The 25961-nt window shown below is 65.0% G+C and overlaps 1 protein-coding gene across 1 annotated transcript in view; it reads right to left on the bottom strand.

Annotated features, from left to right (window-relative positions):
• Positions 1-16243: 16243 nt before the first annotated feature.
• Positions 16244-25961, bottom strand: part of LOC119236926 (uncharacterized) — a 29638-nt gene continuing 19920 nt past the window's right edge. Inside the window, exons 2-6 of the mRNA XM_037500857.1 lie at positions 24006-24160; positions 19365-19463; positions 18149-18497; positions 17806-17889; positions 16244-16626 (exon numbers count right to left, since the gene is read on the bottom strand). Coding sequence (XP_037356754.1) covers positions 16586-16626; positions 17806-17889; positions 18149-18497; positions 19365-19463; positions 24006-24160 — 728 coding nt within the window. The 3' untranslated portion in view covers positions 16244-16585. The remainder of the gene's footprint in view (positions 16627-17805; positions 17890-18148; positions 18498-19364; positions 19464-24005; positions 24161-25961) is intronic.

Genomic DNA, 25961 nt, shown 5'->3' with positions numbered 1-25961 from the left:
GCCCTGGGCTAGACTCCACGTGGGCTTTAAGACCAATCCCTCGTCTCCCCGGGACGTGACCCGGGGCAAGTGACCGCTCTGCTACCCCCAGCTGTGGGATAGAGGGGGGCTGGTGCCTTGTGGCGGGGGCTGTGGCGTGGGATGACCTGTCCCGTACGTTGCCCCATGTGTGGGCCTCGAGGGCGGCTGATGGGATGATGCTGCCTCTACCCAGCTGACGCCCTGACCCCTGGATAGAAGCTGAAGCTTTGGAAGGAAAGAAGCGTCCGCTGCCTTCTGCGGCGGGGCTGCCCCGGGCGGGCGGGGAGCACGACACAGCCTGCCAGACAGCTGCCCACGGCCGGCGAGTGACCTTTGAAAGCAAACAAATGGGAGATGCCAGCTGCTGGCCGCCTCCTGGGACCTGCCCCGGCACCGAGGCACAGACGGGCCCACCAGCTGGTCGGGGGAGGCCGCTGACTCCCCCGCCTGCTCCCCACTCCAGCAAGTGGAAGACACACGGGGGCTGTTGAGTCAGGGGCTCTGCACCCTCAGGCTGCTGGGTGGCGCCCAAGCGGCCAGTCCCTGCTCTGGGCTTCGCGGACACGGGCCCACGGCGGAGGTGGCTCTGCTGGTCACTGGTGTCTGGTCTTGGGCAAATCATTTCCATTCCTGTGGTTTTAATTTTCTGTGGTTTGATTTAATTTTAAAAGCCTTGATTTCGCATCGCTGATCTTCCCCATCACGCTCAGCCTCAGGAAGCTCGGAAGCGGAAATGTTTGCTTTACTTTCTTGAAAAGATCAAGTCCGTCGTTGGAGACGAGGGCATTTGTGGCTCATCCCCCTGCTCACCAGCAGGTGAGGTGGCGCCGGCGCCTCCAGCTGCCTGCCAGGCCGGCCCGACCTCCAGTGCCGGGACGGCCGCCCTCACATTCCCGGGGGGGTTCTGGGGCCGGAGCCCGGTGTGGGGGGGGCGTGTGTCCCGGGCGTCTGGGCTGGGGAGACCTGAAGTCGAGAGCTGGTGCCCTCTGGGTTTATTCTCACTCTATTTAGTGCCCGCTGCCTGCGGGGGCGAGGGCCCTCATCCCGTGGTCTCTGCGCCTGGTGGGTTGGGCTGGACGGTGCTTGAGCCCCCCAGGAAACCTCCACGTGGCTTCTGGTCCTGGTCTGGTCTCGAAGCCGCCTGGCCGTGCGCATCCTTTCCTGGCCCGAAGAGTCTCGAGAGCCGAGTCAGGGCAGGGCGTGAGGGTGGAGGAGGCTCCCGGGACCGTGCTCCCTGCGGGGGAGTGGGGGTGCTCCCTGCGGGGGGGAGTCGGGAACCTTCCGTGAGTGGAAGACCAGGCAGGTGGACCCGCCGTGGGGTGAGGTGGCCTGTGCCCGGCGCCCTGGCAGCTGGGCTGGAGCCGCCGCAGCCACCCCGCGCCCTGGGGCCTCCGGGCGGCCGCATCTCCAGGTCACACTCACCCGTTGTTGTGGAAACGAGTGGGAGGGAGCGTGAGCTTCCAGGGCTGCCGGGTGGCGAGTGGGTGTCAGAGTGGGGCCAGCCAAGTGGGAGGGCCTTGGTCAGACCAGCCAAGATCAGAGGGGTGGCCCGGCCGTGCCCGAGGACTGGCCGGGGAGGGGTCTGCGTGCATCTGGCAACCCCTGGCCCTCCTCGCAGCCAGCGCCGGCGCGGGGCCCGGGAGCCCAGTCACTGCTGTCCTTCCTCAAATACATCTCAGGCCTTTGCACGCCAGCGTCGGGCTGCGCCGGGAGCAGGGCCTCGTCTCGCTTTCAGCAGCGCGTGGCGGTGGACTCGGCGCTGCTCCAGGTGGACTCCAGCACGGGGGTCCACATGCCCGGCAGCCGTCGCCACGGGACGCTTGTCACTTAGACACCCCAGAGCAGATGGCCCCCACCCTGTTCTCAGGGCCCTTCCCGTGAGCAGAGCTGCCTCTCACCTGGGCGCGGCCCGCAGCTCTGCACGCCTGGGCTCTGTCTGACCCCTCCCAGCCTGTCGGTCCTCCATGTTGACCACAGTCCGGTCAGCGCCGCCTGCATTTTATACCTAAGAGCCCCTGTCTGGCCCACCCCCATTCGCTCCTCCCGCGTCGCCAGTGGGCCCTGGGGCTGTCTGTCCCCCACAGCTAGGGGCGTTGGCCGCCAACCAAGTGGACTTGTCTCCCAGGCCTGTGTCTAGGGGTGGACTGTCAGGTCGTGTGAACTCGGCCAGTCCGCCGGGAGCTCCTTTCCAGACTGCCCGCGTGGACTGGGCTCCTGGTGAGCTCGAAGGAGCTGGCTGGGGGGCCGTGGGCGGGTGTGAGAGGATGTGGCCTTTGTCTCGCCACCTGCCCGCTGTGCCCTCCCACCTCCATCTGTGCAGGCGCCTCTCAATGGCCCCGCAGGAATGTTCCTTCCTGCCCGGAACCTGCGCAGATACACCGGCCCGTGCCAGGGCCCACGGTGTGCCGGGAGCACAGCGGCCCGAGCATGGGATTTAGCAGCGGCTGAGCTGTCACGGAGCCCAGGGCTTGGTCAGCTTGTGCCCTGGCCAGACCGTCCGTGTGTCTTCGCCTCAGTGCCCTGGTCTGCAACGGGCGGTTCTGAGGATGTGAGCAGGTGTGGCTGGTGTGGGGCACGTGTAGACAGTGCTGTGATGTTGATTTATATTGATTTATGTTGATGTAGCACCACTTGACAGGACGTGGATGCCTAGACATTAGCTGCAAACATTTGGAAGATAAAATTCAAATATTCCTCTTACAATAGCCTAAAAACCATAAAAGCTGGGAATAAACTTAACAAAAAGATCTCGTAAGGTCTCTGTAGCAAAAAACTTAAATATTCCTCAGAGATTAAGATGACCTCAGTCTATGGAGATAACATATTAATGAACTGGAAGAGCCAAGATTGTTTTCATTAAACACAATTTTACTTTAATAACCCCGTCGTGAACTGTTGAATATACTTATTTTGTGTTAATTTTTTATTGAAGTTCCACTTTTTTCTATCCTTGGTGGTGGTTTGACAGAATGGGGTTCCCCGTAGGGGCGTGGCACTGCAGGTGTCCCACAACCACACACCCACATCCCCCACCACAGTGCGTGGTGTTCCCCACCTCTGGCCTCTCCACCCCTCCCTCTCCCTCCTGGATGCCTCACATCTACGGTCATCTTTCAGGAGCTGGTTTTAAAGTTTGATCCTTTATTTCGTTTCTCTATATGCCACATGTAAGCGACACCATCTGGTATTTATCTTTCTCCTTCCGGCTTATTTCACTTAGCACCATCCCTTCCAGCTCCATCCTTCTTGCTGCCGATGGCATACGCTTATCATTTTTGATGGCTCAGTAGTATTCCACACGGATATACGCCACTTCTGATCCACTCATCTGTTTTGGACCCCTAGGATGTGTCCCTGTCTTGGCTGAGAAGTATTAGCTGTGAAGTCTTGGCTGTGACGCGGTAGCTCTCTATTTATGGACAGGTTGAAGTGTCCCTGATGACAGGTCACCCACCCGCATGCCCAGCAGGGTCACTCACAGGTCAGTGAGTTATCATATCATACCAGCTACAAAAGCAACACCCAATCTTCACCTTCTGTGGGAGCAGAGATGGCATTCTACCATGTCTGTGAAGATGCAGAAACTACAGAATAGTCAACGTTATCTTGAGAAACAACAGTTATCTTGAAACATCAAATACGTTTTATTACCTGATGGTAAGCCTTACTGCAGGCCACAGGGGCCCGGACGGCTCTGTAGCAGGACGCACGGGCGCGCGTGGGGCAAATTGGTGCCCAGAAATACGTCAGCAGAGTCCACTAATTTCAATAAAACCTCTAAGGCAGCTACATGAGAGAAGGAGAGTCTGTTGAACAAATGGTGTTAGGAAAACTGGAGAGTGTGTGGGAGAAAGTAACCCCCACACCAGTAACCTCACAGCATCCACGAAATTAATAGAGAGAAATCATAGACAATCATAAAAGTTAAAACCGGAAAGCCTTTTGAAATAAACCCAGATGAACGTATTTATCATCTGGGGGCTGTTGGGGGGGCCCATCGGGCTGGGGGGCCGGGGCTGAAGCCTGGGGACAGGGCCTGGCCTGGGGTCGCAGATGCTGGGCGCGTGCCGCTGTGTGGGCGCCGCGCTGCTTCTGTGTGCACTTGGGGGCGACAGATCAAGAGGGACGTGATTTATGTTTGTCCAACTTCCTGTTTGAGTAGCGTTTGAATGGGATCATTTGGCGAACACGTCTCTGAAATATCCTTTCCAAAACGGGCACCAATCTGGATAATGATGGTGCTCAGCCATTAACCCGAATTCTTCCATCTCCAGTTCTATTTACAGAAGTGCAGAGAAATTGCCAGTTGCTCCGGGAAGCAGGACTCGGTCACGCTGACCTTTCTCTGGGCAGTTGCTCCATCGCTCTGTCTTTCCGATGCGCGGCCTCTGGCCCGCGGCTCCGTCCCGGCGTCTGTCTGTCTGAGTCGCGTCTGCTCCTGTTCACAGCAGCTTCGCTAAAACGCTGCCTCTGCTGCTTCCGTGAATGAAAGAAAATACTTGGGGGGCCGGTGTGAGCAATTCTGGGGCGCGCACGTGGGTGTGCACATGCGCGTGTGGGGGCATCTGGGGTGGAGGGAGGTGTCCCTGGAGGGGCGGGGCGCGGGCGCCTGCCCGTCGGTTCTCCACTGTCCCAGCCTCTCCCACGTGGCCCCCGTCCCCCTGGGGCTCCCCTCCTGCTCTCCCTCTCTGTGGCTCCTGCGTCCTCCGGTTCCACCCTCTCACCAGCAGCCCCCGACCCCCTGCCTTGAGGGTGCTGTGGCGGGTCCCCCAGCTGTCTCGGGGTTCTGTGCCAGGCAGTGTGTTTCCCCAGGCCACGGGCCACGCCAGGTTTGGGGTGCACCTGCCCAGACCTCGCATTTCCGCCACGCAGCTCTGTGACCAGGCGCCCTCTCTGCCCATTCCAGGGGGCAGCGCAGACCCTGAGTCCGGCCTCCGCAGTACGGTCCCGAGCCGCGGTGTCTGTCATCCTGAACAGCCAGCGCAGGCCGCCCGCCCGGCCTGAGGCCAGTGGGCGATACTCTCGCCCCTCGGCGGCTGTGTGGCGCCCCGGCCTTCACCAGAGAAGTGCGTTGCGGGCGACAGGGCTGCACACTCAGCGCCCGGGCGCCGGGACAGCAGGCCCTGCTGAGCCCTGTTCATCATCAGGCAGGCCTGTCAGGGTCTCAGAGTGACGTGCCCCCCCCAACCCCCCGCGGCAGCTCCTTTACAAAGCGTCTCCGCCCACCAAGTGACGCAGCGGGAGGTGGGTAATGCTGACTCTGTGAACACGAAACATCCTGCCGGAGGGGAGGGCTGCTGGCCGGCGCGGGCGTGGGCATCAGTGCTCCCACCGGAGAGCCGGGCCCTCCTGCCAGTGACGCCACCCTGCCAGGGCCCCGCTGGGAGGGCGCCGCCTCGCGTGTCTGTGGGAGGGAGACATAACCCTGGCTGACCGTGACCCCCCAGTCTGGCGGCCGCCGGACCGACGGGAAGCCCTTGGCCTGCCTCTGGGCTTGGTGTCTTCACTGACAGCCACCCGAGGGCAGGGGGTTGCCCTCACCGCCACGGGGGTGCCCACTCACACGTAGTGCACACCCAGCCCTGGTTGGGGTCGCTCACCTTCTCCTGGTTGGAGACGTGGCCTCAGGCTCACTGTGCCACTCACAGACACGCCCTGCGGGGCCAGCGGGGCTGGGGACGGGGCCAGCCAGCCCACCCGCCTCTGCCAGTGGGCGGGGGGAGGAGGGGAGCACCCGCCGTCCCTTGTGGTCGTGTCTCTGCTCTGAAAACGGTTACCGTGGCTCCTGCCCGGCAGACCAGAGGCAGATGCTGCTGTTGGTGGTGATGGTGATGATGGTGCATGGACAGGTAGACAGACAGACAGACAGACAGGTGCAGGTATAGGTAGATGACACATGATAAGTAGGTGGGCCAGCACCTCGATTGATACATAGATACAGACAGACAGACAGACAGACAGACGGCACAGAGAGCAGGAAGCCGTCATGAAAGAAGGGGAGCCCCCCAGGCCTGCAGTGTCTCCTTGGCCCGGGACTTCTGGTCCCTACTTGTTCTGCTCTTGGCTTCCACGAAGCACCTGTGGGTCCTCGAGGTAAATGCTGCTGCTGGCTTTGTTTGTGGCAGCTTCAGTGTGCGTTTTACGAGGAAGCAGCGTGTCCCGGAGAGGAGGCGGCTGCGGTCACAGAGCCAGTGGGGGGCAGGGGACCAGGGGCCCTGCCCGCGCCCCGTGCTTCATTCACGCTCTGCAGCAGCTGCTGCTGCTTCTCTGTCCGCTCCCCATCAGGGCCCAGCCCGGCCAGAAGGCCTGAGTCGGGGAAGCTCCGCTCAGCCCAGCCCCTCTCGCACACGTCCTCTTCCGTGGGCTCGCCAGTCTCCACCCCACCCCACCACACCCCACCCAGCACCGGCCCCTCCGCACCCTCTGCCGTCCTGGTGTCATGCTGCCTCCCCCGTCCCCTGCCTGGTGTGGCCGCACCTGCTGCGCCTGGCTCTGCTCTTGCCGTGAGTGACGTCAGCCAGGGCACAGGCCGGGTGGCACTGGCCGAGGAGTGCGGATTATAAAAGGGCAAACAAGCCCAGACCGCGCGCCAGGTTGTGTCTGGTAGTCACTGCTCTGGGTTTGGGCTCAGGGAGCGTGTTCCGGGCTGTGGGGCTCAGTGCAGCCTTCCAAGGGCCACCCGGTCTTCATCTCAGGTGCAGCGCGTGGCGCGGGGAGACGGGGCCGGGCGCTCGTGGGTGGCCGCCTTTGGCAGGACCCTCCCCTGCAAACCGTTCCGGTCCTGACGGAGACCAGCTGCTTGGGCTGGGGTGTGCCGCGTCCATGCCCTGCACTGTGAGGTGGCGAGGGCCTGTGCGGAAGGCCTGCCTGTCCCTCTCCGTGCAGGGTGCCGGCCAGTGGGGTGAGCCGGGCCTTGGCCTCCTGGAGGGGCCGGCCCCTGGCGCATCCCCAGACCGCCCCGTCGGCATCTGCGCGGCGCCGGCCCCCTCAGTGGTGAGCCCAGGACCGGCAGGAGCAGCCTTTGTCCGCCAGGCCCGAGCTTGGTTGCTAGGCAACCCCATCTGGAGGCTGCAGGCAGTGAGCACCAGGAGGAGTGGTGCGGGGTGGGGGGGGCCTGGAAGTGGGGAGCAGCCATCCTTTCTGAGAACAGCTGGGGCAGAGGAAGGGAAAGCAGCGCCTGCTGCATCCAGCGCGGTGGCCACACACGTGGCAAGGCCAGGGGCCGGCACTCCTGGACCATGTTGCCCCCTGGGACGCTGTGACCTCGAGCAGGGCCGTCCCCCCATCTCAGCTCCCTGGGAGAGTCCAGCGTCCCCGAGCTCACGCCCACCCCCGCAGCCACCGGACGTCTCCCTCACGGGCGCAGCACAGCCAGCACTCGGGCTGCGGGAGTCACAGGCTGCAGGACCCGAAGCTCCGGCCGAGCCGCGGCCGCCCCCACACTGAGCCCGGCATCTACAGGGCGGCTGTGCCGGGAGCGCCTCTTCCCGAGTGTTCCTGCAGCAGATCTGCAGGAGGCTCGCGGGGTGCTTTGGGGGCCAGGGGTTAGGACCTGAACTACTCCCCAGCTCCCAGGGTGGACGTCACACAGACATCCACAAACGCTCAGCCTCGGCCTGGCTGCAGATCTGACCTGCGGGGAGCGAGAGGCTCATAGGCAGGCGAAGCAGGATCCCTCGCACACCTGAGCTGTGCGCTGGGCCTGGCCCGCGTCTGCTCCCGTGGGTGTGGTGCCTGCAGGGTGCTGTGTCTTCAGCCGAGGCTCAGGGGGCCCTCTCGGCTGGTCTGACGTGCTGGCACCATGACCAGGGCTGGTGGGCGGGTTTGGCGGCCACCTGTGCCGGTGGGGCAGGTAAAGCTGGGTGATGTCAGTCAAGATCTGTTTAACTGACAAAGCTCAAGGGCAGGATGTGAGCGTGGAAAAGGGGCTGGGAGGGCCCTGGTCCCCCCAAGCCATCAGAGGTGCACAGCGTTGGCTTCTGCGCAGACCAGACCCTGCAGCACAGAGACCCCCTGGCCAGGGCGAGACCCCAGCCGGGACGTTGCCTGGGCACGCTGGTCTCTGAGCTTGGCCGTCCTTGCTCTGGGGGCGGGGGGCGGAGGATCTGCTGCCTGCACGGTGGCTCCTGAGGACTGTTCCCATGGGCTGCGTCCTCTCTGAGGCCGCTGGCCCCAGTGTGAGGCAGGACCGCACAGGCCCACCTGGTCTGCCGGCCCGCGTTTCCCGTGTCCTCTGCTGCTCTGAGAACCTCGGCGCTGCCCCAGGCCATCACCAAGCAGGGGCTGAGCGTCCCGGCAGGGCTGGAGCCGTGTGGCCCGTCTGTCCTCCTGAGCTCCCTTTGTGCTGGGTCACACCGCAGTGTGGCCTCTTCATTGCTGTAGCAGAAAACACTCGCTCGGGGGTAAAGCAGGGTCTCCTCCACGCCGAGTTAACGCTAGAGGCCTCTGCCCGCTGAAGCTGCCCCTGATTTATCATTCTGTGGCCAAGTCTGAACGCAGAAATAGCCAGCCCCTGAGCGGCAACCCAGCCAGTGTTAAACCTGGCCCGTGACCAATCTGCCCAGATGCATCACAGCTGATTCCAGATGGTTCTTTGCAACAGCCGGACGGAGCATCTCCGGCGCGCCGCGGATCCGGGTGCCGAGATCTCAGGCCTTCTCGGCGCAGGGATGGAGGCGCGCAGGCTGGTGCCAGGGCGGTGAGGGGGCGCGGGAGCCGTGCGGGTGCTCGGGGGAAACTCCTCAACCTCCGGTGACCCCAGGTGTTCAACACGGCTCCTGCGTTAATATTTATCTAATTTTTATTTAAAAAACAAAAACCTTACACTCTGGACAATGGCGTCTCCTGGGAGACAGGCCTGCTGCGTTCTCACGGAAGAGGTTTCCCGCTAGAAGGGAGACGGTGTGAAAAGCCCATCTGGCGGCCGTTCTCTAGCCCAGCCAGGCTGCCGGCGAGCGACCCCCGTCCCGGGCCGGCTCCCCAGGGCGCCCCCCCACAGCGGCCACGTTCCCAGCGCCTGAGAGGGGGCCGTTCAGGCCGCAGCGTCCCCCTCTGGCGGCCTTGCGGATGCGGCGTGGGGCTGTCCCAGGCTTGGCCTGTGGAGGGGATTTTGCGGCTTTGGAAAATGTGCTGATCGTGGAGACACGGGGCTCGGAGGAGGGGCAGACCTGGAGCTGGAGGCTGGGCGGGGACAGCAGCCCCGCCAGCCGGTCACGGGCCAAGGTGCTGCCGGCTGGTTTCCCTGGGCTGGGCCGAGCGGGCTGAGGCCGCAACTGCCCAGCCGGGCGTGCAGAGTCTGGGAGAGGCCCAGGGCGGCAGGGCCTCGCGGGCTCTCCTCTTCACTCCAGCCCTGCCCCGTCCCGGGGAGGAAGGCTCTCGGGGAGAAGCGCCCCTGACCGGATTCCCAGGGCCAGCGTCACACTGTCCATCATGGTCAGGTCTTGGCTGTGGGCCTGGGGCTGCTTTGCCGGGTGTCTGTTTGCGGCCCGGGGAGGCTGGTGACGGGGGTCAGCCGAGACTGCCGCGTGAGGCGTGCGGGTCTGACGCCTGAGAAGCCCAGGCTGCTGCTGGATAGTCCTGGCGTGGGCGGGGTGGGGGCCGGACAGACCGTGCTGGCGTCCGGCTCGGATCTCAGAGGACAGCGGCTCTTGCCAGCAGGCGGGGCGCCCGCCCGGGCTGGGACGCGGCTCTGCAGGGGTTCCCCCGGGGCCTACGTCCCTCTCGCCCTGCGGGGTCTGATCACGGGCAGCTGTCTTAAAGCTTCAGGGGCCTCCAGAGCTGAGACACCTCAATCCTGTGTGGCTCGCCCTGCACCCCTGAGTTTCTGGCCTCCGCTCCGTGCGTGTGCAGGGGCGCGCAGGGGCGCGTGGGGGCTCGTGGGGGGGGGGGGTCCTGGCCGTGCCCCGGCTCCATCTCCCCGCCGCGCTGGGTCGTGGCCTCTCCCAGCCGCCTTGTCCAGGGGCCTCGTGTTTCCCGCCGCCGCCCTCTGCCCGATCTCCCCAGCGTCTCTCCGCCGCGGGAGCCTTCGCCGCGTCCACTAGTTTATCAGCGTTTTGCTTTGTCGAGTCGTTTGTCATGTGACTGGCCAGTGCTGGCCTCTGTCCCGGCGGTGGGCCCGAGCTGCGCGGCCGCTCCCTGGCCCGGGGCTGCTCTGTCCTCCCCGGCCGGGGTCTCACTCGCTGCCCTCTGGGGCCTCCGTCCGCGTGTTACAGCGCCCGGCTGCGTCGCGACACTGTCTCAGACTCGTGCGCGCCTGGCCCCCGACGTGGGTTTTATTTTCTTATTTTACACCTGAGTACGCGGAAGCTGCTCGTTCATAATCCAGAGCTTCTTTTTTAATTAATCTTTTTCACTGGGGTCTGTGGCGCCAGCAAGGCACGGAGCAGTCTCTGTACCTGGGCGGACGGGTAAAGGGGAGCCCTCGGTGGCTTTCCGGGCTTTTAGGGAGCTGTTTGCAGCATAGTAGTGCGGCGCCCGGGTATATGGCAGGCTGGAGGCCTCCCAGCCCCCCGCGAATCCTCACTCTTTCTGGGCGCTCTGCTGCTCTGCTGCTCTCCTCTCCACTCGTGCTGCCGCCGCGCCACACCACACCACGCCACCCCACACCGCGCCGTCTCTGCCGCCCCAGCCTTCTGAACCCAGTCTCTTGGCTCAAGTGCGCCCACCCATGCATGCCCACACCCCACTGCAGGTGCCCGCCCTCAGGCATGACGCAGGACCGCAGGGATCCATCATGAATGCTAATGGCAGGAGTGTGGAAAAGCCTGATAGTTTTCACTTACCCTACAGGGTAACGCTGGTTCCCGACACTGATTCAGAGGTGCAGGGCCCCCTTCAGGGGCTGCCATCCCCTCCCACCCGCCAGGCCCCATTCCGCCCCCACAGTCCACGGGCCGCCCCGCCCCCGCAGCTTTAGGTGGAGGGTCTCATCCGCCTCCTCCGCGGGAGAGAACGGCCACTTGGAATGGCCGGCACGGGCTCGCGCTTGCGGACACGTGAGGAGGGTCCCGGTGCCGACGGGACATCTGCCCGGGAGCAGGGCTGGTGCCCCCGGGCCCGTCTTTCAGTCTTTGCTGTCCATGGATAGACCAGTCGTGGGGGAGAGAGAAAGGGGCCTTTTCTATTGAAAGGGACAAAAAAAGTCACCTGGTGGCTGGGGGATGTGGCTGGGAAGCTGGGTGGTGACCCCTGTGGCCGGCGAGCAATCTCAAGGTGTTGGTTTGCATCAAGCTTTATTGGCCTGAGGCATCGTTGTGCATGTTGCGCGCGCGAGCCTGTGTCCAGTTAAGCAGAGGGAGGCGCTAGGTAACCCAGCCGCTCCCACAGCCGAGGAGGCTCCTCGGTCTCGCCGCGCGACGCCAGCTGAACGAGGTGCCGGGAGGAAAGTAAACTTTGAGCCCTGAAACTTTTTCTGAAAGAATTCTGTGCCACAGAGGACTGCGGGGCTCTGGGCGATGGCCAGTGCACTGATGAGGGCTCCTCCAGAAAGCCCCGGGATGAATCAGCTCATCATCCGATGACATTTAATCAAGGGCCGGGAATCTACTCAATGACCGACCGGCTGTCACGCTGGGGTGCTGGTCTGGCTTCCCGCCTGGCTCTTCAGTCTCAAGTAGCAATTATCTCAGCTGGGGACCCTTCGCCCCCGGGGAGCTTCGGCAAGAATAGCTGTTTCTAAGTGGAAAGTTCACCTTTCGGGCCATCACTTCTTCGGCAGCGTGTTTGTTCATCCTCCCACGTCTCCCTGGGCCGGCTGGCGGGACGGGCTGGCGGAGGCCGGCGACTCCGCTAGTGAGGAGAGATAGCGAAACTCTCCCAAAGAGCTGCCAGAGCTAAAGTTTGGCCTCCTGACTGTTCCCTCCCGTCGCTCTGAAACGCAGCCTTGTCTAACTGCCACCGGCGCTGCTTCCTTCTGGACTAAGCAGAAGCAGAAACCGAGCCCGAGTCAAGAGCGTTTTGCCGCGTCCCAGAGATGAGTTTCGGCCTCAGTAGTTCCCTTCGGCCCGCGACGCCCCGTCTCTCATCCCGCTTGGGAGTCTCAGGACCCAGCCGGTCGCTTTACCCGAGTCCACGGCCAGTGACTTGATTCCTTTGAGTCCATTTCAGAGGGGAGCCCGACTCAGGACAGGCCTCGGGGGCTGCCCTGTGAGCGGGGCAGGAGCACTGCCAGGCTCCATGCCAACCAGGCCGGGGCTCCCCAACACCGCGCTTGGGGCTGCAGCTGCCAGAGCCGTGGGGGTGTCAGGCTCTCTCGCCTGCCCGCACGCGTGGGCCTCTCTGCGCGCACCTGCGGCGGGCACCACACCTGGGCCTGTGACACGTGGGCCTGTGACCCTGGGCGCAGAGCACGGGCCGGGCGTCTGTGGGGGCAGCTGTGCCAGGGTGAGGGTGCGGGGCACCACCCGGGGCAGACAAGAGGCAGCCAGAGAGAGGCTGAGGGAGACGGCAGGGTCTGTCCGGCTCAGCATTAAAGGTGTAGGATTCCACAGCAGGGGGCCCCACATTACCCTTTTGTCTGGGAGCCCCAACAATGAACCTTCCTGGCCTGGGGTGGCTGCAAAACAGTGAGTCACAGGGGAAAGGCGGCGTGAGGCCAGCAGGAGAGCCAGGCCCTGGAGTGGGCGGGGCGGGGCCTGCGGGGCGGGGCAGGCGAGATGGCCAGGGCCCTGGACAGGGTGGGGCGGGGCGGCGCGGCAGGCCTGGCCCCTCTGGCAGCGGCCGTGGGGGAGTGAGGAGGGCTGTGGGCGCCGCGGTGAGGTCATCTACTTCACCTTATAAAAAAGCCCCCGTTTCCGCGTGGAAGGCTCGGCAGGAGCAAGCGGAGAGCGGCCAGCGCCGCCCCAGGCTCGGTGTCCAGACGTCCAGCTGCGGGGCACGGCGCGTTCCCAGCGCGCGTGCGCCCCGGGCGGGGGTGTCCCCCACGCCGCCCACCCCTGACCGCCTCTGGGGGAGTCCTGTGGGAAGACACGGCTGGGCACCCCGCCCGCCGGAGGGGCGTCTCCTCCATGGGGCCCCGGGGCGGGGTGAGGGCCCCTCGAGGCCACCGCTGGGGTGACGCCGCCCCAAGCCCGCGGGCAGCTCATCAGAGAACCCATTTCTGCGCCAAGAGGAGAAACGTAATATTCGCAGCTACAGCACTTTTCAGGGAACTCATTAGAACCTCAATTTTAAAAGCTGCGCAACTGAAAGCAAGTTAAATTCTAACTTGTGTGTTTGCTGCTGTTAATAATGCCAAGAAGTGGCCTCGGGTGACCCTGGCTGCACAGGAGGCATCTCGGAGATGGCCTCCATTTGACCTTGACGGCGGGCATGTGACTGGTGAAGTGGGGGGCTTCCAGCCTGGGGGTGCAGCAGCAGGGGTGTGGCAGTCCCAGCGCAGCCACTCTGAGCTGGACCCGTGGCTGCGAGTCCTCGCCCCAGCTCCGGGCTGCCCGGCTCCCCTCCACCCGGCCCGGGTGGTGGAGAACTGGGGTTCCACGTGCCTCTGTGGGAAGCATTTCAGGGCTCCCCTTAATGTCAACAAGAGGTGCCATTTTTGAATGGGGACCCTTGGCCTCACAGGTGCCTGTCTCTGCAGGAGAAGCCGTGGTCCGTGGGGAGCCGGTTCCCGGGAGCAGAGGCCGGAGCGCAGCAGGCCGGGGCGCTGCCGGTCTCCTGCGGTTGGTGTTAACCGTGGCCCGGCCTCCAGGAGGGGAAGGCGCAGACCAGGCAGGGCTGGGAGCGCCCAAGGGAGCCCGCCCTCTGCCGGAGCAGGCCGCGTGTCCGTGTGCGGCGCACGGCATGGGTGACATGGTGTTTACACGGGGCCACGCGCTTCAAGGCGGCTGTTTGCGTCACTGTTCCCAAGTGAAGCCCCTGGGGCAGCGGAGCCGGACACTTGGGCGAGCCATCCCCGCGCTGTCCCCCGAGCCCACTCCCAGGGAGACCAGTTTTGTCCTTTCTGAACGGCTGGCGGCGGCTTGGTGTCACCCGCGCAGGCTGATCTGAGAGCAGCCCGAGGCAGTTTGCCTGACAAAGGCCCCACGGTCAGCGGGGGCGGGTGGGGCGCCTGGACTCTCTGCTCGGCCTGGCTCGTCCTCCCATCCTCTCCGTCCTCCCCACTCACCGCCGCCGACTCCACTGCTCCCCTGGGGGCGGGGCAGGCCCCGGCGCCTCGTGGTGGTTTGGAGCATGTCCTCTGGGTCCCTGGAGGACGGGGCCCCCGGTTCTGCAGAGACGCAGGCAGGCCGGGCCTGGCTCCCCGATCGGGGTCTCTGCCGAGTGGCCCTGGCTCGCGCCTCTCTCCACACCGCGGGCTTCCTGGCCTGAGACGCACCTCACAGGGCACTCGGGGGCGTGGGGAGGGGCCGCGGGTGCCCGTGTCCGAAGGTCAATGTCCGTAACACCGCAGCCGTGTTGGACCCCCCTGGGCGAGGTCCCGTGGGGGCCGCGGGTAGAATGTTGGCCTTGGGCAGCGCCTCACGGCCGGGCCTGGCCCTGAACTATGCCTGGTTTTGCTGCTTGTTCCAGACATAGGGTGGGGCTGGGTGTGAGCCCTGCCTCCCGTGCGGTGAGGATGCCCGCCGAGGACACCCGCCCGGGGGTGGACAGGTGGACGTGGCAGCTGCTGGCCTGCGCAGGGGTGGCCGCTGCCCCTGGCGCCCCAACAGCAGGGAGCCCTGAGCTTTCCCAGGGCATGGGAGACGGTGCTGCTGAGCCCGGGGTCAGGGGCAGCACCCCAGGCCTGTCTGTGTCAATCTGGAGACCCAGACGTGTCTTCTCGCCACGAGTGATGGCTTCGGGGTGACGTGGTTGCCGCGGGCCTAGCAGCCGAGGGGTGCTCGGGTTCGACATATTGATTACGTGAATAGGGCTTTTAAAATAGTTTTGCTTTATTGGGCTTGTCTTTCCCTGAGGGTCATGCTTTTATTCCCATAAAATGTTTTATTTAGGTATCAATTTTGATAAATGTGATGACAAGGTGCGTTCCTGGAAGAGCTTTCTGGTGGCGGACGATTCACGGTGCACGGCTAGCGTGACCGGCTCTCGACATCTCGGGAAAAAGATTCATTTTTTAATATGTCCAAGGATGTCACGTAGGTTCACAGCACTGTATGTGATTTCGGGGGTCGGGTCACCTCTCCTTGGATGGAGGGCACCTCCACACCCACCGCCTGGACCCCCGCAACAGTCCAGTGAGCCCCTCCCCTTCCCGACCCTCCCCTTCCGGGAGCCTCGATTCTGCAGCAGATTTCGAGGGTTGGGCTTGGCCTGCCTGTCTCCTCATTCCCTTTAGCATCGTCCCCCGTTTATCCATGTTGAAATGGCAAGAGCTTGTCCTTTTCACAGCGGGGTAGTATTGCTCTGTGTAAATGCATGCCACCCTCTTAACCCCCTGCCCTGCGCTTGGGCACTTAGGCTGTTGCTGCGACGCAGCTGCTGTCGGGGGGGAGGGGGGCGCTGCAGGGACAGGGAGTGAGGTGCTCGCACATCCGTGCTTTGATGGGCTGAGCAGCTGCGGACCCCGTGCTACAGCTCTTTGGAATCTCTTGAGAAACCGCCCTGCAGGCTGGGCCAATCCCCCGTGGTGCCCGGGGCTCCTGGCCCGCCACACCTTCCCCAACCCTTGTCTCTGGTCTCGTGGGAGACCAGAGTGGGAGGTGAGGCCCCGGCTTTGCTGTGCGTTCCCTGGGCGCTACGTGAGGATGAGCCTTTCCCCACGAGCCTTGGGCACCTGCGTGTTCTCTGTGGAGACGAGCCCATTGGGCTGCCCTGCCCATTCTCTGTGTTCTTGTTGAGTTGTAGGTTGTAGGCTTTGACATTTGGTTTATTTTTAACGTAGAGTATGTCTGTTAAGTTGAATCACATGTGTCACAAATGTCATCTGGCCGACCTCGGACGTCCTAAGGCCTTAGGAGCAAGCCTGTGCCTCCCAGGCCTCTGATCTGCCCCAGCCCAGCTCCTGCATCCTCCTGGGCCTCTTCGCTCCCGTCAGGGAACGTCAGACTTCTGGGGCCCCTGCCTGCACCTTTGCCTCCTCGGGGTCTTTGTGCATCTGTCCCTGAGTGGCCAGCCTGGCCCACACTGTCCTCAGCCCCACGAAGCTCCCGCAGCTGAGGGCTTCCTGCCCCCGGGCAGCAGCCGGCTCCTGGGCCCTCCCCCCTGAGGGGCCTTGCCGGGGCTGGCTCGCCCGCCCCACAGGCCCTCTGAGCTGGGTGCTGGCAGGAGCTGATGCCCGCAGCACTCAGGGCTGCACAGCCAGGAGGGGTCGGGCGGCTGGAGCCGCACCCGGTCTGCATGTCAGCGAGTGACCCCGCACCTTCAAGGTGGGCAAGGAAGTGCTGCCCGGGTGCAGCGTAGAGGCTCACGGTCGTGGGGGTGCGGGGCCACGCCGCCCCGTTCCTGGGCGTTTGGGTATCTTTGCCGAACCCCCGCCCGGTCACCTCGAGGAAACTGGAAGCGCCCGAGCCATCCCCGGGGCCGCGTGCTGCTCTTCGTGAGGGTCGCTGAGCCCTGGTGGGAACCACTCCTGGAGTTCACGCGCTTGAGAAGCAGCTTCCCTTTCTGTCGGTTTGCGCCATTAGCCTCAGGTTTGTGTTCCAGTAAATTCCACATTAACGCTTCCTCCTAGAGCAGAACAAAACGGGGCAGCCCGTGGGCCAGGGACCGTCTCCGGGGCAGCGGCCCAGCCCGCAGCACCCGCAGGTGCCCTGCCCACGTGCAGTGTGGCCCTGGGCCGTGCCGCTGGCGGGGGCGGGGAGGGGTGCTCAGAAAAGCCCACTTAGGCTGGGGGCGCCAGGGTGAGCCCAGGGCAGAGCCGACCAAGTCTGCGCAGGCCCCTTCCTGCCCTCTGCGGGGCCCACCCTGGGCGCTCACACCAGCCCCCGGAGGCCTGTTCGGGGTGGGGGGTAGACACCTGCCTCCTGAGCAGGTCGCTGGGCGTCCGCGCCGTGGGGTTTGGGCTTTTGTAAGTGTTGGTTTTTAAAACAAAACCAGCGAGTTCACGCGCAGGCTGTACCATTCGGGCAGTGCCTGTGAAGACCTACTGCGCGCCAGTAGATGAAACAGGCAGAGGCCTGCGGTCTGCACGGAGCCCCTGCGGCCGACCTCCACGCCCCCACTCCACGCAGGCCCCAGCCCAAGCGGGCAGCGGGCTCTGCTGGGCTCAGGGCCGCTGGGAAAGGTCAGAGTGGAGGCCCTGGCCGGGGGGTGACTGCCCGGCCCTGAGCCCTTTGGGGAGCCCCCCCCCCGCCCTGGAGGGAGAGCAGAGCCCCTGGCTTCTTTAGTCCCTCCGTGTGTGGTCACAGCCGGGGACGGTGCTGGCAGAGCAGGGTCTCGGCGCAAAGGGGGTGAGGGCAGGTGCCAGAGCGGGCATCAGCTGCGGGACAGTGAGGCGTCCCCCTGCTTTCCAGGACCTTCTCCTCCCGTGCCTCCCTCTCGCGTCCAGCGCCGGCAGCCTCGTGTGTCGTCGGGAACGAAATCCCGGCGGAGGCCAAGGCCTCACCGCCCACCCTGAGTGAGCGGGGCCCGTGGTCTTCCTGCGACGTGCTGGCTCCACACCAGACGTCCGGGGCCAGCGGGTGGGAGGGCAGCTCCATGGCCGCCCGGGCTGCCGCCGTGGTTCCTGCTGTGGGGGTCAGGGGCGCCTCCACGGACAGCAGGCCCTGCCACTGCTCCGTTGGGGACTGTCCTTGTCCAGGTCAGGGTGGACCCGGGACACCCCCAGGCACCGTGGTCAGGGCAGGTGCTGAGGCCCCGCCGATGGCAAGTGCCACTAAGAGCCCCTTAGCGCCGGCGGCTCCCTACCTGCGGACGCTCGTGTCCGGAGAGCCAGCCTGGCCGCAGAGACCACGCAGAAAGTTCTCTGTACGAGGAGCTGGGGGGGTGTCCCTGGGGGAGTTAGGAGGGGGTGATCTGGGAACTGGGGGATGATCTGGGTGGGGGGAGCTGGGAGGGGCAGCTGGAGGGTGGACAGCTGGGAGCAGGAGAGTGTGGAGAGGAAGAGCTGGGCGGGGACAGTTGGGAGGGGGAGATGGGGGAGAGCTGGGGTCAGCTGGGTGGGGACAGTTGGGAGGGGAGAGCTGGGAGGGAGTGCGGGGGTCGGGGAGAACCTGGAGGGTGAGGCTTCGCTTGGCCCTTTCCGACTCACCTGTCTCCTGGACTATTTGTAGTGCAGCGAGGTTCGCCGGGCAGTGTCCCTGACCCTGTGTTGGGTCCAGGCGATGCCCCCACACCAGCCCCACGGCGCCCCTCTGCCGAGCAGCCTGACGCTCCCAATGCCCGCCATGGACGACGCAGCTGCAGACCGCCTCTGCCCGTCCGGCTCGCCGCGTGTGGCCGGCGTCCTCACCCCATGGATGCCACCTGGTGCCATCGAAGCACATGGAGCAGCCTGGGACCTCGAAAACGCTCTGCACGGCGGCCGCAGACGTGAGTTGTCGGGTCGACGTTTGGAACCTGAAGGGCGATGGAGCCCTCAGGTCGCCCCAAGTCAACACCTGCGTGGAGAAGCAGCCGTGAGGACACGACTGTGCACAGCGCCGTGGCCGAGCATGGGGCGGCTGGTGTCCCGCCCCGGTGCAGGACAGCGCCCCGGGCCGCGACCCTGGAGACCAGCCGGCGGGTAAAGGAGCCGCGGGCTCTCACGGCGCTGGGCAGCCTGTTGTGGAGCGCAGGGGATGCTCAGTTGGGCTCATTTTTTATAAACGTTCCCAGCAGGCAGAGCCAGAGGGACGGGGTGGGTGGTGGCCGCCAAGGGCCGGGCGGGGGTGGAGGGGGTTGGCTGCTGTTGGGCAGAAGTTTGTTTTGGGGGTGATGGGAGTATCCGGCATGAGACAGTGGTGTGAGATGCCCGACTCTGAATAAACTAAAATTCACCTAATGGTTCGTTTTCAAGGGGTCAACTCTGGCTCAAAAAACATAAAAGTCAGAAACAGACATGACAGTTCCAGTGGGGGGTGGGGGCCTCGTGCGAGGGCCTGCCCACGGCGGCCGCCCCCCCAGAAGTGGACGCTTCTCCCCTGCAAGGCCACCATGGGGTACGCCACTGGCATGTGCAGCCGTCCCCAGGCAGAGGCGGTCGGGCGGGACGCCCCTCTGCACCCCTGCTATGGCAAAGTGGGGTGCATGGCATGGGGCGACTTGGGCACTGCCTTCACGGGGCTTCACTTGGCGCACCCGGGCCTGTGCACACCCCAAGCCCAGGGGAGGCCACTGAGCTCCAGACGACCCGGCCGGGGCCGCACCCCGCATCTCCCTGGGTTGACTTAGGCGGTGCTGACGCCGCGTCCACACATGTGCCCCGCGCTGGCCACAGGACACGCGGCGCCTGGGGGACCGGTCAAACGCCGTGGCGCTCAGTTTACCTGACGTTCTCCGAAGGGGAGCGCAGCTCCGGGGTGCGGAGGCCGGGACAGCCGCTGGACAGGAACCAGGTCCGGGATCGGCTCCGGGGGTAGGTCTTTCTGCAAACGAAGGTCTGGGTTTGAAATGCACCCTGAGCGGGCTCTGGGCAGGGGTGAAGCTGCCCCCCCTCCCCCGGGGGCTCGGGGTCGTCCAGCCGCTCTGCCCTCCGGGATGGCGCGTCCACGCCTTTCTTCCCCCACTCAGCCCGGCCCAGGGCGGCCTGTCCGCTCTTTCCCCAGCTCACCTGAGCTCATGGCCCTCGTCTGGGGAGCCGCCTGGCAGCCCCAGCCTCTCCTTCTTCTACTCCCACACCCCCCAACTCCTCCAGGGGGTCGGGGCACTCACAGAGTCCCTGACTTTGCTCAGCCGCCTGCCTGGACTCCCTGCTGAGCTCTGGCCTCGGGGTGGGGGGGGGTGGTGACTCTGAAACCTGCCTCTTTGCCTTTAAATTGTGCCTCGCCCGCCTAGAAGCCCCCCCTCTCCAGACTGACTCGCTTCCCCAGTTCCTTCCCTCATGCTGTCCCTCTCAAAGCGCCATATGGGACAAAATAACACACAGTCTTGCCACAGAAATAGCGCGGTTGCCGGACGGCCCGAGTCAGGGAACAGCCTGAGGGCAGCGCCCGCCTGGTCCCCGCTGGGGAGACCCTCCCCCCGCCCCTTGGGGTGCCGAGGGGGGCGCTCAGTCTGGCTCCTTCCTGGGCTCCCCTGACTGGAGGGTCCCGGGCGCTGCCCCCCAGGCCGCGGTGGGGTCTCCGCACTGCGCTCGCCCTGGGCACAGCCGCCGGCACCTGCGCATCCTGCGGGCACCTGTGGCTGTGATGAAGGGCAGAGACAACCCGAGGTACCCGTCGGGCCTCTGGGTTCCTCGAGGACAAGGTCAGCAGGTCCACAGGGCTCCCGATGGCCCGGCTGGCCCGGCCGGCAGTGACTGTGGCGCCAGTGGGAGATGCGGGGCTTTGGGGGGGTGGTCGCGAGTCAGCTCCTGGAGGCGTGGCCGGCAGGGAGGGAGGGACGCCAGGGCGGAGCGGCCTGTGGGAGGGAGGCCGGCCCTGCCTTGCCCAAGGCCTGGGCTGCCGGCGGGCAGCCACGCGAGGACTGGACCCCAGCAGGAGGGTGAGCGCGTGGCCTGGCCCGGGGAGCCCTGCACACGCCCGCCGAGCCGAGCCCGCCGCCCCGGCCACGGAGGCCCAGGCAGGAAGGGGCACAGAAGACACAGCCCCTCACGTTGCTCTGGTGGAGGGAGGGGAGTCTAGTTTCTATTTTAATAAGCGTACAGAACATTCTGCGGAGCAGCGCAGATCATCTGGGAGCTTCGCAAACACTGAGTGGAGCTGGAAATGCCGGCGCCGCACTGGGGGGTGGCGGGGAGGGGGATGGCGGCGGGAAGGGCCAGCAGGCCCGACGGGCTTGACCAGCCCCGGAGGCCGGTGACAGGGCCAAACCCTAGGAGCCCGCCAGGCTCGCACCACAGGGTCCCTGGGAGGCCGGCGAGGCTGGGCCCGGGCGACCGAGCTCGCCCCACCACACTCGGCAGCCAGCCGGAGGTCCTTCCGTCTGGAGTGAGGCGGCTCAAGGCCTGTGCCCACACCTGCGGCCTGTGCCCCCGCTTTCCTGCTCCCTGCCCCTGCAGGCCCTCGGCCAGCGCTGGCTCCTGGTTGGAGCTGCCCGGCCCCTCCTCTCGTCTCCCTGCCCCACACGCGGGCGAGGCCCCCGGTGTTTGTCTCTCTCCCGACTCTGTTCACAGCCTCACCCCGGCCACCTCCATCCATGTTGCCACACGTGCTGAGATGCACCCGCCCCATGGCTGAGTAGCATTCCACCGTGGGGTTAGACCTGCTCTTCCCAGACCCCGCCCGGGGCGCCGAGGCCTTGCAACTGGCCGCCACGAACAGGCCTGGCGAACAGCGGGCTCTAGAAGAGCTTGTCTTCTTCGGTGGAGGCCGGCGAGTGGACGGGAAGCTCCTTAAGGCTGACTGGCGCCCCCTCGGCACCCCAAGCTCCCTGTCACTGCCGACACCCCACGTGGCTCCTCCCTGACGGCAGGGCCCCCTGCGGATGCACCCAGCATCCCAACTAGCCCCGACCTGGTTGCCCCAGCATCTCACAGGTGACGGCGTCAGCGAGGGGGTGTGCTAGCTGGACTCTGGTGGGCGAGGGGCTTCCTGAAAGCCTCTGTGGTACGGAACAAAACAACATCCTTAAAGGCTTGCCATGGTGGCAGCTCGCCCCACGTGGCGGGGCATGCGGGGGACTTGTGACTTCCCAGGAGGCACCGTCCTGTGTGTGTGTGGGGGGAGCCACTTCTGTCCACACCACCGCTCTCCCTTTGGGGAGCACCAGTGACGGAGACCCCTGGGGAGGGTACCCATGGCCAAGGCTGGGGGCCAGGCGTGTCCTTGTGTCTCGCCTAGATCAAGCTCGATGCCACAGCCACTGCCAGCCAGAGAGAGGAGCTCAGGGGCACCAGCCACAGCCTGCACAACCTCTCAGAGCCCAGCCCTGTTCTCTGCAAAACCAGCTGGGCTGGGCTGGGCTGGGCAGGCCTCTGCTGCCCGGGTGGTGCTGCGCAGGCCCAGTGTGGTCAGGTGCATCTGCAAACCTTTGAAGGCTCTGATTTTTTTCTTTACACTGAGCTGTGCCAGGTGGGCTGTCCGAGGGGTGATGATGGCCTGGCTGGGGCCGGTGCCAGGGAGCCGGTGGCCTGCTCTTGCGCTGCTGAGCGCGATGGGGAAAGGTGGAGCAGGGCTTAGCATGCTGGTTCCGTCCCCCATCAGCCGCCGCGCCCACGGCTGACCACTGGGCACGGCACCCGGGATGCGCCGGCATCGCCCAGAGCGGGTCTCGCTGCTGGCGGCGGCATTTTATCCCGAGTGTTTGCTGTTTTGACAGCTTATCGGCAGAGCCGCTGGAAGGCGGCAGGAGCCTCGCTGTTCAATTAAGGCTGAAGTGTCAGCAGAGCTTGTGGGGGGACGGACCTGTGTGCCGGCCGCGGAAATCAATGAGCTTTAACAAGCAGCTCAGAGGCCCCTGGAAGCCCAGGCCTGCCCAGTGGGCCCGCCTGCCTCAGGCCCCGTTCCTCATGGCGCGGTCGCCCTCCCTGAGTGAGGCGTCTGCAAAGGCAGGACGGGCGTCCATGGCCCTCTGCCGGGTGAGGTGGGCGGCGCGGACAGGCCCTCGCCCGGGTGCAGCACACACGCTGGCAGGCTGGAGGCCTGGCACGCACAGCCGGAAGAGCAGCATGGGTTTCCATGGAGAAGCAGTGGCGGCGGCAGAAGTCACCATCACTGGGGCATCTCAGGGCGCGTCTGAGCCACTGGCCAGGACCCAGGCCCACGTGGACAGCGCCGTGAGCAGGTGGTTTCCTGTGCACTCAAGTCTGAGCCTGGACAGCAGCACTCGGGCAGCAGAGAGGCCCGCCCAGCCTGGGCCAGCCAATTTGGAAGAGACCCGGCCTGTGCACCCCGCGGCACCAGTCGGGTTCAAGCGCTCGCAGAACCGGATGCATCTTGGAAAGAGCAGGATTGGAACGTTGCAGGTGCACTAGAGGCACAGGCTGGAGTCGGCCTGAAACAGCCTCAGGGGACAGCTGGGGTATGAGAGTCGCTCAGACAGGGCTCGTCGCCTGGGGCGGCTCCCAGAAGCATGGCCTGGTGCTGCCCGCCTGGGTGGCCCGGTTCCCAGCCAAGCCGGCCTGAGCACCCCAGTTCCTTGCCTAGGTCACCCCAGCTTGCCGCACTCCCGCGAGAGTGACTTGGGGCTGAGTGGCGTCCTCAGTCTACTGCTTTGGCTTGCTTCACCCACACCCTACCTGCTGGGCATACGCTCCTGGTACCCGCTTCCAGATGCAGGTGGGAAGTTGCAGCGCCTGCCCGAGGCTGCACAGGCAGCAGCGCTGCAGCCGCCCCTGGGGTCTCCGCCTGTGTCCCCGACGCTGCTGTCACCAGGCTGCCCTCCCCGCACCTCACACCAGGACAGCTTCTGTCTATCCCCCGCCCCGCAGCTGTCTGCCCAGAGATCTGCCTTATTGGCTGTTTTAGAGAGAAACTGAGGCACAGAGCAGCTAGACAACTCGCACGCGCTCACGCGGTTGGGTGAGGCCGGCGGAGCTGAGCTCCGTCTCAGGCCCCTGTGCTGAAGGGCTGCATCGCCACGCACAGCAGCGCTCCTGGATGCGACTTTGTGCTTGTTAGAGGGCCCCGGGGAAGGGGCCACTGGCCCGAGGCAAAGGGAGACCCAGCCCAGGAGCTGCACGTCTCTGCTGTGGAGACGTGGCGTCCGCATGTTTCCAAGCGGAGCCTCCAGCTCAGCCGGCCGTCGCGCCAGGACATACAATTTCTAGATAAACTATTGCTCCTGGAGGGGAAAATGTTGACCCTCACAACATGGCACCAAAACCAACTTAAAAACACCAAATTCTTGCTATTAATCAGACATCCACACGCAGCACCTTGCTTGACTCCCACCCGTGGGCGAGGGGTGCGGCCGTGCTGCAAGCAGGACCGCGGTCCCCGGGGTCACGGAGCCGAGGCGTGTGCCCAGCTGAGACTGGTCACGTGTGGCCCTGGGAAAGAACCTGAAATCAGTTATTGGGGAATTACCTGGTCGGCGCCGGCAGTGGATCGGCTGGGCAGACGCTCGCTGTCCCCTGAACGGAGGTCACCCCGCAACAGCTGACCGGTTTCTTCGCCGAGAATGACCTCTGTGTCCGCGTCCTCGGCCTGTGAAAGCCCTCGCTGTGCACGGCCCCGGCCGCCTGTGGGAGGGAGGGCACCGGCGTCACACGGGAGCAAATAAAGCCGGTGAGAGCTTCAAAATGCGCTCAGTCGAGTGCTCTTTTATTTTATTATTTTTTAAATACGATCCTGTTTCCATCATTTTGGAGGGAGGGAAATGAAGTTCGAGTGAACTGGACAAACAGCTCAAGGGCACTAGGAGAGGACAGAGCAATTTCAAATCTAGATTTATCTCACGCCCAGGTTTAAGCTCCTAATACTGTGTTATTTCTCTCTGACTGACTGGAGAGACAATTCTGCTAAAATTGGCCTTTAATGGGGACACAGAGAAGCAGGTACATTTACCCAGAAAACTTTGGTGAAAGCAGAACGGCGTGTGCGCTGCGGGGAAGCGGCTTCCCTTCCTCTTGGGACAGCGTCCCGCCCCAGCCCCAGCCAGCCCCTGCCCCGAGCCCTCCTGCCCGGGCGCCAGAATCCCCGACTGGAGCGCAGGGCCTGTGGGCCTGCCTCTCCCACGGCTGCAGGCCTGCACTGGCCATGGCTCGTCACGCGCTGCGGAGCCGGCACAGCAGAGCCTCCGCCCCAGGGGGCAAAACGGGCCCCTGGGAGGAAAAGGGCCGGGAGAGGAGGAAAAGGGACACTCCCCCACTCCAGGGCCAGGGGGCAAAACTGAGAAGGCGCGGGGTCAGTGAGTAGCCCAGCAGGCACAAGGGCGCCGGGAGCCGGGGTCGGGCCCCTGGAGCACCCACAGGAAGGGCCTGAGGGAGGCTGAGGAGCCGGCACAGGCACGAGCCCTGCGGGCCTGCAGCCTCGCCCTGAGACCCGAGGGATTCACCGCTGGACAACGCCCAGCCCACAGCAGATGGACCCGGTGTGGTCCTCATGCTGGCCTGGGAGGCCAGGGACACTTGGGCATGGTCCAGGACCAGAGTGACCTGCAGCAGCAACCAGGCAGCCCCTGGCCACCTTACAGCACGGGCATGAGTGGGCAGCACCTTGGTGTCCAGGCGCCACACCACCAGGCCCCGAGGGAGCTGCCACGAGCTCACTCGCTGAGGGGAGGCATCGTCAACCAGGCCCCGCAGACAACGACCAACAGGGCCCACTGCAGCCAGGCCCCTGCAGCCAGCACCGGGGCCCCCGAGCATGGCCAGACAGCACAGTGCTGCACTTGCCTGATAACCCAAGGGCGACGAGACCGCCCTCGCCAGCCTCCATGCGTGCTCTACCCACAGCAGGGCCCTCGTCCAGCAGGCCCACAGCCGGCACACCCAGCCTCGCGTTCCCTGCAGCAGGGCCCCCATCGAGCAACCTCAGCAGTGCCCAGGAGGGCCCGCCCAGCCCCCAGGGCAGATGCTGCCTCACTGCCAGCAGCCCAGTCACCCCGAACACACCTGCGGCCTGACCAGCTGGCGGAGGGCCACCCTTGTGCAGCAAGCACCTACTGACCCCGTGGGCTGCCGCCCAGCCAGCACCACGGTGGCCGTGGGCGCAGGGGGCACAGCCTACAGGAGCCCCAGCCAGCACACACCGGGGGCCCGCGGCCCCACCCACTGTGCACGCCTAGGCCAGGGCTGAGGCCACGCCCAGCCCAGCAGCGCCCGGGCAGGGTCTGCAGCCGCCCACAGAGCTCCCGACACGGAAGGTGGGTGCAGCCCCAGGGACGGCGCGAGAAACCGGGGCGGGGGGGGGGGGGGGGGGAATGGGGCTCCAGACGCCAGGGCCCAGCTGCGGACTCGAGCCCTCAGTGCCAGAACGGGCGGGGTTTCCCGAACACAGAAGCACACAGCGGGCCGGGGAAAGCGGGCAAGCTCGCCGATC

The sequence above is a fragment of the Talpa occidentalis genome, unplaced genomic scaffold, assembly GCF_014898055.3.
Source record: "Talpa occidentalis isolate TD23 unplaced genomic scaffold, MPIMG_talOcc4v2.1 talOcc4.9, whole genome shotgun sequence".
Taxonomy (NCBI): domain Eukaryota; kingdom Metazoa; phylum Chordata; class Mammalia; order Eulipotyphla; family Talpidae; genus Talpa; species Talpa occidentalis.
The sequence above is the reverse complement of the archived record's forward strand: the minus strand, read 5'-3'. Positions and strand labels throughout refer to the sequence as shown.